Raw genomic sequence first — 13,734 nt, 5'->3', positions numbered from 1 at the left:
CATTAGAAAAGAAACAAATTATTCAGTTGGGAAATATAATATGTAAATATATTTGTAATAAAAAAATTTCATAAAGAAAATGCAGCTGTTTAAATCTTATTTATACTATTATGTACTGTACATGTTTATCATTCCTTATCACAAATATCAATTTTACCTTCTTTAACTTAATATTATCAATGTTGAATTTTCCATGCAAAATTCAGTCTATCAAGACAGGGGGAGACTGCATTGATTGACTGTGCCCAGGGAGATGACCTGGACAAGGAAAGAAGAGAGCAGTGCGAGACCAGATTTGCTGGGGAGCGATTAGTCATAGGAAAGGGTAACGGGGTCACAGAACAGAAGGGAGCCCAGAAAAGAAGATAATATGCACTTGTCTACATCATAGACTACTTCAAACAACACACTTATCAGAAACAAGCACAACAATATTTGTCAGATCACCAGCGGCATCACAGACTCCATGCAACAGCAGAACCTGATTAGACAACATCTTGCAGTCTTGACCCGGCTGGCCGAAACCAAAAAACCATATGTTGTGACTTGTGAGACAGCAATGAAGAAGAGATTTTACCTGGCTGTTAAACCTATTTTAACAGAAATTACTATTATATTGAGGAACAGATATCTAATGTTTCAACCCGTTAACAGTTGAATTAAGCAGTCCCTCAAAATTATTTTAATACAAGAAATTTTACAAAAAAGTCTTCACGACTCTTCGTTAACAAGATTTTCCGAAAATCTTGTTAACTGAAATAGTAATTGGAAAATCATTTTCCAATTACTAAAAAAATAAAAAAAATATGAATTTTAATCATGTAAATCAATGTACACAGAATTCACTTAAAATTCTACAAAAGTGAACAAAGGAATTTACTCTCACTCTAGTCTTCAACCAATAAATCTGTAGCTTATTTTTAGAGAAATTAATCAACATAATTTCAATAAAAATTACCATTTCAAGAAGTCTTTTTGCAATTCCACTTCAGGTCTGGCTTATAAGTTTCAGGATGACACACCAGATCTATAGACTGTGCACAGCAGTCTGATGCATACCATTGCCACCAAGTCCTGTGAGTAAAAAGCGAAATTATTAATGAAAAAATAAAACTATATGTACCAGATATAAAGTAAAACATACAAAGAAAGAAAGAAAAGTAAATAGTTATGGCAAGTTTAACTCACAAATTTAGAGTTGAAATTTAGATTGAATCCAAGCAACAGAAAATTCTTTAACCCGACAAAATTCTGTAAAATTGAGTGGGAATTAGTTTAATAGAAAAAAAAATTAGAACTCAGCACAAGCTGATCAAGCAGGTGACTATCTTTTCACAAAAACTCTAGAAGCAAAACTTTTATTACTAGATCAGAGGTGAAGTTGTGACCTAAATAAAACATTTTAATAAAACAATGAGACTCCCAGTTTCAATGAACCAATAAAGATCTCAATCAAATTACCATTTCGAGAATTCTTCAATTGCTGTTGCACTTTAGGTAATGCTTGCACACTTCAGGACGACACCTGCTCCATAGACTACATGCAGCAGCTCCAAATTCACTTTCACCAGAGCTGGCTGCAACAAAACCACATGCCCAGCCAAACCACATGACAGCAATGAAGTTCAGACGTGGCTGTGTTATTAAAAAGCATATGACGTACACAAGTTTGAAAAAAATTACATTTGTGATTTTAAAAATCTACAAAAAGTCTTTTTTTTTCAATTTTCATTAAGGTTTAGTTCAAATTAAAATACCTATTAGCAGACGACTATAGAAAAAAATAATAATCATACGCCATCTATTTTCAAGAAAGAAGACTTAACACCTTTAAGTGTATTTCATCGTGAAAACTCATCGTGAAAACGTTCGATTGCACTTATTGGCTATTAGTGATGTCATCACTGGTGTTTAATAAAAAAAAAAAATTTTTATTACGTCCTTGCGGGCTGGGTGTTATTTCACATGGGCGATGGGGGATAATAAGAATTGTTATTACAACATTTATCAACCTAATTTACAACGCACATGACGTTGCTGAATTATTTATATTAAAACGTTAATCTTGTACAATCAAATGAGCATGGTTTAAGCAATAAACCATTGATCAGTAGATTTTAAAACAATTGTTTCTCTTCCGTCATACTCGTGGATTCGAAACTCTTCCGAAACGGGCACCCAATTGATGCTGAGACCATGACAAATAGTATCCATCACACTCCAGCCGTACTTCATCCTGCGGCAATACTCGTAGACTTTCGAACCTGACTCTTCTTTTTCAATCATGAAAACAATCTCGGGAGCAAAAAGAAGGGCTTCAATCTTATGTTCTGAGTACCAACCAAGACCGTGATGGGGCTGATAGATGACGGCCACTTTGCCATCGCGTATCACTCGTGGGGCACGTGTAATTCGGGAATTGGGAATAAAATGTCCATGGGAAACCTCTGTTTCTTGTCCAGACTTTCTCTTTTTCTTTATTCCCAATTCTAGGTGGACTGAAGAGGATAAGTCTTTCTCCATTCCTTAAATTACGGCAACGAAACAATGAGTTAATACCACGTAATTGTTAGTATCCAACAAAATAATTGATATAATTTTTTTGCCTACCTGTTGTCAGTGTTGTGTGATGTTGATACCCCAATTTGCGTATTATGAATGCGTCTCTTCTAAACTCTGTCGGAGGAATATAGGAAATGCGTTGTAAAATAATGAATGGTCGACGTATTAATCTAGACAACGTTGTTTGATTCGTTAGACCAACGTATATCGCATCGACATTCTTTTATCAATGAATTTAGACGTGGGAGTCTGAGATTGAGAAATTTCCTGTGTGATAAAAAAATTGTATTGTACGCCGCATTCGGTTTCGTAATTATTGCATACAAAGGCTCTATAAAGCTAACGATATCCTATCAAATGAGATCATGCACAGTTTGATAAAAATAGTAATCACGTTTAATCCTTTACTGTGCACAATAGCAAATTCTCCTTTTCTTTTGTTTGTCCATGATCGATAAAATATGGAAGAAAGGTAAAATACTGAGAAAATAAAATTCAAAACAAACGGCCAATTGAAATTGTGTGGTCACGGTCCTTGACTAGTGATATTCAATTTCGTGTCGTCCAAACCTAAATTTGATTCCGTGGCTGGGGGATAAATACAAATTTCCATTTAGTTATCAAAACGTCAAAGATTATTAGCTTCTGTAATATTACTTAATAATTGAAGTCCCATGATTGCCAAGAATCCCAAGACGAGCAGTGTCCACTGAATTAAACCAACGGTGGATTTAGATCGTTCGCGCTCGAGTATTTCGAAAAAAGCAACGTAAAGGATGGTTCCACAGGCAAGACCTTGCATAATTAATGAGCTCAGCGAATCAGTCACATTCTCATCACCGGAGCTGGCAGAAGTCATGATGATGCCAATACCGATTCCTAGGATCCAAAAAATTAAAATGTTCATCCCGTTGTCGTCTAGTTAAAGAAAGCGTTACTTACCCAATGGAGTAACGAGCGAGAAGACGAGGATGTAAATGGTATGCATTAAAACTTTGACACCGCTGGTCGATAATTCCAGCCCAACACAAAACGAGATGACGAATTTATGACTGGCAACCGCGGCAAAAAGCTGCAAAACGCCCGACTGATTCTTCTGCAGACCGACTGCTACTCCTTCCAGTATTTCGTGTAGCGATAAAGCGACGATGAAAAGTAATCCTCTTAGCGGAGCTCCGACGCAGTGTCCATTGCCCATCATCAATCCATGATGATGATGCAAATCGTGACTGTGATTACCACCCGACTGAGAACGTTCCAGTGTTGTGTTATTAACTTCTTTCACCCAGTGTTTCTGTTTTAAGCTACAAAAACCACTACATATTTAAACCTTTTCATTCCAATTTAACTAAAATATCTTACCTTTGACTACTTCCGGAATGCGGATTACGGTTCAACAAGTGGTTATTTTCCTGTGCCTGCGGCAGGACGCCGTTTTCTGCGGGTCCGAATGTCCCGTATCCATCGTTCCTTTCAATGGGATCCAAGTTGTTGTGAACTGCAGAGCACGCGCTACCAGTTTTGCTGGAATAGAATTTCGAAGAAGAACATCCTTCCCCTTCGGTAACGTCTCTACAAAATTCCTTTTCAGTGCAGTCTAGTTGGCAGATGGTACTGCCTTGGCAGGATGCGTCTCCGTCCGATTTCTGACAACCGGAAGGTTCGCAAGGAGGAGCTGGACCTTCAAGACTAACCGGACAACCGCGAATTGAAACAGCCCGGTGAATGGACACGTCTTCCTTGTTGTGGGCATGACGATCAGCCATCAAGTGCGCCAGTTCTTCGACAAAGTATACGAGGAAGAAACCTCCACAGATGACTACAATACCAAGGGCTAGATTAATGTCGATTTCATTTTCTTTTGCATATTTCTGCCATCCTTCATGGACTTCCGGTAACATGTGGAGAAATCCCTAATAATGTAGAGAAAATCTATGATTACTTGTTATTTTTTGAAGTCGCCGAAAAATAAAATAAATTCATACCGTCCCCATTAAGACTCCTCCGCCGAAACACAACATTCCCGAGACAACCGTCTTGGTAAACGGCGACATGACATCGCCAGTTAATGTCGGAGTAAGGCCTAGTTTTCTTAGAATCACCACAGGTAATAAACCAAGAAAAATTGACACTAGTCCAAGCACTGACATCGTCAACAATTTGGATTCCAGCAAATTCATTTTCAACAGTTGCGACGACGGGTCATTAATAAAATTCCAGCACAGAACACCTAGTCGATGACAAGAAAATGTACTTTGATGCTATAAACTATAAAACACAATCAATTATTTTGTAGTATACTAAATGTCTTCTGAGAATGAGTTTCCAAATTTGAGTTTAACGTGATCAGTTGGCAAACATTTTCCTCTGAGTCACAAGAACAAAATATATGACGCACAGATATTAAAAATTAAAGAAAACTAAGTTGTAGGAAAATTTTACCTGGTGGGATTTAACCGTTTCCAATCCAATTTCCAGGAACTAACACAAACTGAAAGTGAAAAATAGCAGTGTCGTGCTCACAGTTGCTATGGGGCCATCCAGTCTGGAAGATGAATCACTATACACTGACTAAAATACACTAGACATGTATATCTATCCTATTGGAATTTCCTTCCGATGTTCCCATGAGATGGAGACAACAAAGAATGCAAGGCAGGAAAAGAAACGCCCCCCATATCCCACCTGTGGGACATGATAGATTTGGCGACCTTGTGAGTCCACCTTGACAGCGAAACGTTTTATATCTGTAAACATGCTGCACGCGATGGCGCCATTCATTTAAACATGTGCTTGGTTGCATATTTACTACGCGCATTGGATTGCTAACGAACCTGTTGATGCCAGAACTGCATGAAAACAATAAAAAACTTTAAAAAATTCATTCATTTTCATCGATAAACTTTCTTGATTACCATTGCAGTATTCAAATGTTTCTCATCTATGCACTTGCATCAGCCCTTCGTGATTCAAGGTATATTTTGCGAGTGGAAATCTGAACTAACTTAACGGAAATCTATCTAATAACCAATCTCAAATATCATACGGCTTGCTAATATATTTTTGTAAATTTAGTAGTTCAAGAAATTAGATACTTATAAAAGAGGAGATTTATTTTCGGATTTGATATCCGAATATCAGAGATGGTGTAAATTCGCAGATGCAACCTGCTAAATTTTGTTTCGAAGTTTTCACATGCAGCTCTTTTCTTGATACGCGAAAACTTATCACCAAGCGATCCATGTTGTAGAATGCTGCTAACACAAATATCTAAAATGAAAGCATACTTGTAAAATTGATAGAAAGATTTTAAGTGACATACAGTCGGTACATAGAGCTGTCAATTAGCACTACTGATATAGTGCATTCGATGTCGTCCACTTTGGCGGCCAATCTGTAACTTACACCATGAAAATAAATTAAGAGTTTAATGAAAATCAATAAATTGGGTGAGCACGCTGATTTAACCAAAAACCATTGGTTAGGGCGGTTGGGCGGATCGACAACAGCATCTAGACACTAGACAGTAGTGTGTGTTGGTGCTTGGGAGTCATGGTAAACCACTAAAGCCTAGAATCAAATACAGAGTTTATAGCTAAGGAACGTGGACGCTATCAGACACGTGGACCAAGCAAAGCAATGCAACATAAAATGCTATTAACGTCTCACCTCACTTGTTTTAACCTGGCTAACATGTAACAGCTTCCTAATAACAACACCGGTGTAAGACGCTTTACAAACTTACTCACTAACAGAGATTTTATTCAGTGTTTTTCGACACATTCTTTAAAACAAATATGTCGAAATTTTTTAAAATGCAGGCAACTTTTAACCTATTGGGTACCAATTTACGCCATGTTTGGTGTTTTACCAGATAACCTGTTCAACATGTTGCTTCACTTTCCAAAGAAAGTTATCGTTACTTTCTTTACTTGGCCTATTTCCGAACTAGACAAGCACTGAAGCTAAATTTCAAATTGTTCTACTCACCTACTGAATAACAGAAGGGCACTCACGATAAGATTTGCTTAAGCATTGGCTTTTAACTAACTTCTAAATCTAGCTAGATTCACAGGAAACTTTAATTATACGACATTGCCTCGTTTATTATGCGGGTATGGAAACCGAACAAGAAGTAAGCATGTGAGAATGTTGAACTGGACCACGTGTAGCCAAAAATTTTCCGTACACTAAGGATTTAACCACGTTAAGCCAATCTTAACTGTCAATTAAACCCTCATAACCAAATCCAAGCCACGTCAGAGAAAAAGGGACAAAACTAACCATCTGAAGAATTATGAAATTATCTCAATAGAAAATGGATAAAAATGAAGTGGACAGTTGGGATGCCAATTGGACATTAAAACTGCAAAGGGACAGAAAAAGAATTGATTTATTGGATCCTTTTTAAACATTGTTTCTTGATCTTAATAGAAATGGAGACGCAGCATGGAAAGCAGAGCAATCTTCTGTGGTGCAGTTGACTCGCAAGTGCAATTACTTTCGGTTGGCAGAGTCAACTCGCAGACTTCTGCCATTGAGCTCATAGCCATTGAGGTTTCTCATGGCAGTCTGAGCAGAGTCTGGGCTCTGGAATTCACAGAAGCCAAAACCCCTGGAACGACCAGTTTCGCGATCTTGGACAATCCTAAATTTAATTCAAACACAATATAAATAATGTTTCTACAATCACATCAGTAAAAACATTTCATTACCTGAATGAGACCACGGGGCCGGCCTCGCTGAAAATGGCCTTAAGCTGATCTTCAGAGACGCCATAAGGAATGTTACCAACTGAATAAAAATATACAAGATGACGATGGCACACAATACAAATACAATGACAAGAAAGACCAGGTTAAATTATAAACTTACCGAATACTGATGCCATTGTTGATTGGGATTTTAAGACTTCAAGACTTGAAAGAGACAAAGACGAGGAGTGCTACTCTGCGTGGATAGAACGGTTGTGGGAAAGAAGCATAGAAACCACGCCGAAAATTGACAAAAAAAAATGACAGGAAACTACGACGCTGCCAGATATTTTCATTGATCTTGTAAACAATACTCAACTACACATAAAATACGAGAAGTTCTTTGATTTTCACAACGTATTCTATTAATTCTTAAATTTAACTTGCTAATTTTCAGTATTTTAACTTTTCTTTATGGTTTTGTATCTTAAATTTGATTTAATTTAAGTGACTTGGCTCAAACATGGCGTCAAAATTTCCGAATACAATATTATCAAATCTGATATACTAGTAAGTTGTAGTATTCCATTAAATCAGAAATATTTCTTTAATAATTTATTTAATTTATTAAAGTGTAATTTAACTATGCAAATTAAATAAATAAATATAAAACTAAACGACTTTTGAGTCATCTAGTGAGAGATTTTGAAACAACTAGCATACCTAGCGGGAGGATTTGAAAATTACTATCTAATTCATCAACATTGACTAGGGGGGACAGTGATAGGTGGTAAAGTTTTTTATCACTACTTTCTGTCTTAGTTTACAAATGGTAGTTTCTGAACATCTATTTCTGAAAATAAGCAACGACAAAATGAAAATCTAATAAATATTTTACAGAAGAATTTGTAGAATTATTTTGATTCTGCCACATTTAGCACTGAAATGCACGATTCTTACATTACTCTAATAATATAACTCAGTAGTGCATCACGAGGATATAAACTTATCGTGGATAAATATAGACTGTAAGCACGGGCGAGCACGAGTAAGTATTAACAAACCGACGTTTAAAAGAAGTTAGGTCGCATCCAATCGATTTCCATCGTCCGTAATCATAAAAGGGAAAAGATGCCGATATCCCGTGAATAAGATAATTTCCGTTTAATGATGTTAACTTTGTTCAAGTGAAATCTACCATCTGGATCGAAAGAGACCACACTTTAATTTTTTAAAACAAGTTATTGAACCCATAAACTTGGTTCTAGACACCAAATTTTGTACAGACAACAGGCGATATCTCGAATAAAAAAATTCCACCAAAGACTAGAAGACTCGACGAACTGCTCAGCATCACGTAAATCGTGGCTGTGAAAAATTCGTCTGGAAATTCGTTCAATGCCCTCAAAAATAAGGGGCGAGGGGCGTGTGTAGAAAAGTGACTTGTGGAAACAATGGCGTAGCAGCCAAAAGGGTGGATATCAACATTCCCTCACTGTCCAAAGTTTTTGATCGATATCGGGTGCTTACACAATGAACGAACGTCTCAAACTCTGCAATGGTCTAAATTTGTGGTCAAAAATGTTTGGAAAATGTAGGGAAATGTTTGTGAGTAAAATCCGAGAAAAAACAGATAGTCAAGTATTGATTTTTTAAAATGCTAGTTTAGTGTATATATTCAGCAAATTCAGAAAATATATTTTCCATGCGACATCATAATTTGTCAAACTTGGCGCACCAGGTGAAATTCCGATAAGCAATCCTAACCGAGTAGCTCAGCTTCTCTAAGCGGAATTTTACATTTTTCTTCCTAGTTGTCAGACTAACTCTGCCATAACTAAGAATTAAGGGCGCATGTAAATCAGGGGCGAGTGTGATTAATATGACGTCCCATGGCGGTCTCATTTATAACTGGAAGATCGCGGCGAACGAAAGAAATATTTCAAATTCCATTTTGCAGTTGAATTTATTTTTAAACGCTCGGAAGTATAATATCCCGCATACAGAAAAGAGATCGCGTGGCTTTTACAATTCCATCTAAGCGGACAAAGTAGGTTTTTGTAAATTTATACCAGCCTTCCAATATGGTCCTTCGTGACTTATCTACCTTACAATCCATTCAAATTGCTTCTACGTGCATGTATAAATAACCGAGTTTGACGGGATGGTGAATCATTTTTGGCCCAAGCGCGGTGGGAAGAGAACGGTTCTTCTTTAGATATTTAATGTTTCGTGTGTTTCTTAAGATGAGCTTTACCTGGGTATTATTACATTCTTACTTTATTGATACAGACTTTCCTTTTTTATACAAACTAGTCACGCGAAGAACATAATCATACTAACACACACTTCGTGCCGTTGTGTCGAGTTTTATGCGAAAGCTTTACAGGCGGATCTGGCATTCATACGTTATTGATGATATTGATACGTAATATGGTGGTATTCTGTAAAGAAAAATCAAGCAATCATCCGACGCATCGTAAATTACCAATGAGATCCTTAAACGTTTTCCAACCTCTGCTGGCCAAAAAGAGATTTTAGCATAAATCGTGTTCTTTCTCACTCCCTTTATTTCTCTATATGAGCAAAATTCGAATGGGAGGGATTTCGAGGAAATTTCTAGTGAGATTTCAAAAAGACTTTCGCAGCCAAAGAACCGTATATGTCGGCAAGCCTTATTGTGCTTCTGCATTCGCTTCGGTGGTAGAAGTTAAAGAAAAAAAAGATATCGCGCATACTATCTCGGTAATAACTAGAGAAGACACCGACTTACAAACAACAGTCATAAATTCAAGGTTAGCCAAAAGTCAGGGAACTCGTAAAAATAGTAGAAAGAAAAAGAGAAACATTGAAAAAGAGGGACCATTCTTCCAGCCATTCTTTATCACGCAACATGAATGGGTGATGCTCTCGGAATTTGCTTTTCACCGCGGCTGGTAATATAGCGGCACAATACCGGGAATAGCGTCCTCTCATTTGAGCAAGCTATTTCCCCAGCATCAACACGCCTCTAAACCAAACCGTAATTGGTTGTACTTGCCGGTACTAAGAAAAGCGGCCGTTCATTTTCTTTTGGTACAGGAAATGCGTGCACAGCCTCTTATTGCAAGTTTGCAACTATTAAGGTCAAGTGTAATTAGGAATTTTAATCATTTGAATTAACCCGAATTTAACGACTGGATTAAATTCAGGTTTTTGCTTATAAGGTATACAAATCATTTCTTAGATTCAGACGATAGTTAAATAATATGGACACGCAGTAGTAAGAGCGATTGCACATTACCTTATTCCTTTAACGACTTCTCACGTGAGCGATCAACTTGTTGTCTCTTCCCACGACATTACACGGTTCAGGGGAAAACAGATTTTCCGTTACATCCTTGAGAAATCACCCAAATGAATGCAGATTTCGTTTTGTATAAAATTATATCGATTTCAATTAATTTCATTTTACGAAAATGCGCAGCACGACTGAATTGACAACTGGATCTTAGCAGACGACAAAATTTGTGTTACACGTGTCATAGGAGTGGTATAAGTTGCATTAGAAATTTTCGAACCAATGTTCATGTAAAATGACTCTACAAAGGTGTAATTTGTTGTTAATCTATGGATCACAAACTGGACAAGCAAAGTCGATTGCAGAAGACATTAAAGCGAAGGCTGAAAGCCAGAATTACGATGTTGAAATGTTGTCCATGGACGAATCAGTGGAAAAGGTTTGTTATCATCACTGTTTTCAAATTGTTAGTTGACAATAATAATTCAACACATTATTGTTGTTTATTTCAGATGCCATGGAAGGATTTTAGATTTGTCATCTTTATTACATCATCGTAAGACCCTTTGTTTACATTAATTGAATGTCTTTTTCATGTGTTACATAACAAAATTCCTCTCAGGACTGGTGATGGAGATCCTCCTGAAAATGCATGCATATTTTGGAGGAAGATTCGCTCGAAAGACTTGAACGAAGATTATTTGAAACATTTAGAATATGCTTTACTCGGATTGGGTGATACAAACTACACAACTTTCTTGGGCTATCCTAAAAGCGTTGAGAAACAGCTTCAAAAGCTTGGAGCCAAGCAGTTTTACAAGTCTGCTTGGGCAGATGATGCAGTAGGACTGGAGATTGTGGTTGATCCTTGGATTGAAAACTTATGGCCTGCTCTGGAAAACCAATTGGCTCATCCACATACATTACCTGATCTAGTTTCAGTTGCCAACATTCAAACAGAGTCACCCAATACCAATCTTCCAGAAGTTAAAATTATTTCAAAGGTGGATCAACCCTTGGCAATGCCCATCCAGAAAGAACTAGAAGAAGAGTTGGAAAAATTTGTTGTTGCATTAGCTAGTTTGAAAGTGTCTGTATCCCCACTTAGTGAATGTGATTTAAAAGTTCCATTACTTCCAGTGTCTTATTTGGAACTAAAATTCAATGCTGAACTTATGGTGAGTTTAATATTTCTTATTTTTATAAAAGTTATGAAGTAATATAAATTTTTTTTCTCCTTAGTTTTTCCCTGAAGATGTCTTGCGAAAGCCAATGCCTTCTTCCAGAAGCGCTGTTTTTCAAGCTAGAATTAAAAGTCTTAAAAAACTTACTGGGGAAAAAGCTTTGAAAACAACTTTGCAAGCTACGTTAGAATTCTGTGTAAAGTATCCTTGCTTCTCCTTTTCATTTACGATGAAATATGCCAACTAACTCGTATTATTCATCTAGCCAGCTGAAATTGAATACCAGCCAGGGGATTCTATTGGAGTTTGTTGCGCAAACAGCGCTGAAGAAGTGGATTCGCTTCTTCGTCGATTAAACATGATCGAGCAAGCCGATACACCATTCAAATTGAAAATCAAGGAAGAATTTGCTGCGCTCAAATCCGGTGCCAAACCCAAGTACGAAGTCCCGTCTCATTTACCGACCTTAGCTACCCTACGATTTGTATTGACTCGCTGTTGTGAGATACGAAGCGTACCACGTAAAGTAAAAGGATAATTCATTTCTATTTTACACTTGAATGTTTTCAAATTATCTTTTGGCTTTTCTTTTAGTCTCTTATCCGAATTCTTGCCGAATGCTCATCAAATGAGCTTGAAAAACGTCGTCTTATGGAACTATGCAGTCTTCAAGGGTCTGACGATTATACTCGTCTTGTCCGTCAGCCCGAACTCAATGTTTTAGATTTTCTCAATACCTTCACATCGTGCCATCCGCCAATCGAACGTCTACTGGAACAGTTGCCTCGTCTGTTAGCCCGACCTTATTCGCTGAGCTCGTCACCATTACAAGTAAGGGATTTGATTTAAAAGAATTTCGAGTCTTTATTAATCTTGATTGATTCTTGTTCCACTCTAGGATTCCAAATCTGCTAGTTTTGTGTTCAATGTTGTCGAATTCCCCATTCAAGACGGCCGTACCTATGAAAGGAAGGGTGTAGCAACTGGTGAATTGTATCGGATGTTTGATAAAATGAAGAACACTGATTCAGCTGAAAGTGGCGCTTCAAATTCTAGTTGTCGGGAATATTCTGTAAGTGGGGTTATCTCGATTCACTTTGTCTTCGTCACCACTTCTTTGTATTTATTTTTTTCATGTTCAGCTCTCCATATTCTTGAGATCCAGCAACGGATTCTGCTTGCCCAAGAGCTCTGAAACCCCTTTGATTCTCATTGGACCTGGCACAGGAGTGGCGCCTTTCTTAGGGTTCTTAGCTCACAGAGAAGAGCTCTTGAAATCGAACCCAAACCTCCCGTGCGGACCTGTTTGGCTCTTCTATGGTTGCAGGACCAGAGATCAAGATTACCTCTTCAAGTACGTTTTGTTGTCCCCCTCTGTGCGTAGTCAATACTCGATTTTTGTTTTTCATTCTTCAAAAATGTTTTTCTCTTGTGTCACGCGTTTAGAAATGAGCTGGAGAGGTGGCATTCGATAGGGATCCTCACGAGATTGCTCGTGACTTTCTCCAGGGAAGCTAATCCTCCCCAACCGAAATATGTCCAGGTATATATAGCATTACCAGTTAATAATAAGCTGTTTAGTCATCGTTTGCGTGTTGCTTGGTATTAAAAGATTACTTGCGCATTATAGGATTTGATTCGACAGTACACGACTCCGCTGGTGAAGTTGATTGAAAAGGGGGCTTGCATTTACGTTTGTGGTGATGCCAAAAACATGGCCAAAGATGTTATGCAGGCTTTAATCTCTGCATTCCAGACTGCGCGCCAAATGGAGGAGGAAGAAGCCAAAAAGGCAGTCATTCAACTCCAAATAGAAAAGCGATATTTGCAAGATATCTGGACTTGAAAAGTTCATTTGAAGCCAATTTTTTTTTTTCAATTTGACTAGTTGACATCTTAAGTAGCTCTTTTCCTTTCTCTCGCTTGTTTTCCAACCACCCAATGACTCGTCAGTCAAGTTGCGTTCCCTTCTTGACGATAAAATGACCACGGCAGCTTTCGATGAACCAAATAA

The 13,734-nt window shown here is 37.6% G+C and overlaps 3 protein-coding genes and 1 long non-coding RNA gene across 8 annotated transcripts; 1 reads left to right on the top strand and 3 right to left on the bottom strand.

Moving 5' to 3' along the window:
- Positions 1–73: 73 nt before the first annotated feature.
- Positions 74–1,741, bottom strand: LOC124342265. Of its 3 annotated transcripts, XR_006918738.1 has the most exons (5): positions 1,462–1,741; positions 1,366–1,388; positions 1,189–1,251; positions 959–1,074; positions 74–590 (listed from the first exon to the last, which is right to left on the bottom strand). It is a non-coding gene; the product is annotated as an uncharacterized LOC124342265 (long non-coding RNA). The 3 variants fall into 3 exon arrangements; XR_006918740.1 differs by lacking the exon at positions 1,366–1,388; XR_006918739.1 differs by lacking the exons at positions 1,189–1,251; positions 1,366–1,388.
- A 176-nt stretch (positions 1,742–1,917) lies between these two features.
- On the bottom strand, positions 1,918–6,271 carry LOC124341517. Of its 3 annotated transcripts, none has more exons than XM_046794564.1 (9): positions 5,885–6,271; positions 5,478–5,816; positions 5,005–5,411; positions 4,548–4,792; positions 3,925–4,475; positions 3,505–3,866; positions 3,220–3,441; positions 2,611–3,150; positions 1,918–2,525 (listed from the first exon to the last, which is right to left on the bottom strand). In XM_046794564.1, the coding sequence occupies exons 4-8, from the start codon at positions 4,740–4,742 to the stop codon at positions 3,089–3,091; spliced, it is 1,392 nt and encodes a 463-aa protein (XP_046650520.1). In that variant the 5' UTR covers positions 4,743–4,792; positions 5,005–5,411; positions 5,478–5,816; positions 5,885–6,271; the 3' UTR covers positions 1,918–2,525; positions 2,611–3,088. The 3 variants fall into 3 exon arrangements, with proteins under 3 accessions (XP_046650520.1, XP_046650521.1, XP_046650519.1); XM_046794565.1 differs by lacking the exon at positions 5,885–6,271 and adding an exon at positions 4,864–4,929 and having other exon boundaries at positions 5,478–5,825; XM_046794563.1 differs by lacking the exon at positions 5,885–6,271 and having other exon boundaries at positions 5,478–5,824.
- A 666-nt stretch (positions 6,272–6,937) lies between these two features.
- On the bottom strand, positions 6,938–7,597 carry LOC124342201 (cleavage stimulation factor subunit 2-like). Its single transcript, XM_046795167.1, has 3 exons — positions 7,438–7,597; positions 7,278–7,356; positions 6,938–7,210 (listed from the first exon to the last, which is right to left on the bottom strand). The coding sequence occupies exons 1-3, from the start codon at positions 7,451–7,453 to the stop codon at positions 7,060–7,062; spliced, it is 246 nt and encodes an 81-aa protein (XP_046651123.1). The 5' UTR covers positions 7,454–7,597; the 3' UTR covers positions 6,938–7,059.
- Positions 7,598–10,556: 2,959 nt separating this feature from the next.
- On the top strand, positions 10,557–13,720 carry LOC124341060 (methionine synthase reductase-like). The gene is made up of 10 exons (XM_046793970.1): positions 10,557–10,975; positions 11,049–11,092; positions 11,159–11,714; positions 11,779–11,916; positions 11,986–12,246; positions 12,315–12,551; positions 12,619–12,792; positions 12,863–13,074; positions 13,167–13,263; positions 13,351–13,720. Exons 1-10 carry the CDS (start codon positions 10,832–10,834, stop codon positions 13,564–13,566), a joined length of 2,079 nt encoding a protein of 692 aa, XP_046649926.1. The 5' UTR covers positions 10,557–10,831; the 3' UTR covers positions 13,567–13,720.
- Positions 13,721–13,734: the final 14 nt, after the last annotated feature.

Source organism: Daphnia pulicaria, chromosome 1 (assembly GCF_021234035.1).
Source record: "Daphnia pulicaria isolate SC F1-1A chromosome 1, SC_F0-13Bv2, whole genome shotgun sequence".
NCBI lineage: Eukaryota > Metazoa > Arthropoda > Branchiopoda > Diplostraca > Daphniidae > Daphnia > Daphnia pulicaria.
Note: the sequence above shows the minus strand (reverse complement) of the source record. Positions and strands in the feature narration are given on the sequence as shown.

Excerpts from the sequence above, each read along its gene's own strand:
- LOC124341060 (XM_046793970.1), top strand. The coding sequence starts at position 10,832 with ATGACTCTACAAAGGTGTAATTTGTTGTTAATCTATGGATCACAAACT. Across the intron at positions 12,552-12,618 it reads TGAGCTCGTCACCATTACAA|GATTCCAAATCTGCTAGTTT; the intron begins GTAAGGGATTTG and ends GTTCCACTCTAG. Across the intron at positions 13,075-13,166 it reads GATCAAGATTACCTCTTCAA|AAATGAGCTGGAGAGGTGGC; the intron begins GTACGTTTTGTT and ends TCACGCGTTTAG.
- LOC124342201 (XM_046795167.1), bottom strand. Across the intron at positions 7,211-7,277 it reads GGCCCCGTGGTCTCATTCAG|GATTGTCCAAGATCGCGAAA; the intron begins GTAATGAAATGT and ends AATTAAATTTAG.
- LOC124341517 (XM_046794564.1), bottom strand. The coding sequence starts at position 4,742 with ATGAATTTGCTGGAATCCAAATTGTTGACGATGTCAGTGCTTGGACTA. Across the intron at positions 3,867-3,924 it reads CATTCCGGAAGTAGTCAAAG|CTTAAAACAGAAACACTGGG; the intron begins GTAAGATATTTT and ends TGGTTTTTGTAG. Across the intron at positions 3,442-3,504 it reads CTCGCTCGTTACTCCATTGG|GAATCGGTATTGGCATCATC; the intron begins GTAAGTAACGCT and ends TTTGGATCCTAG.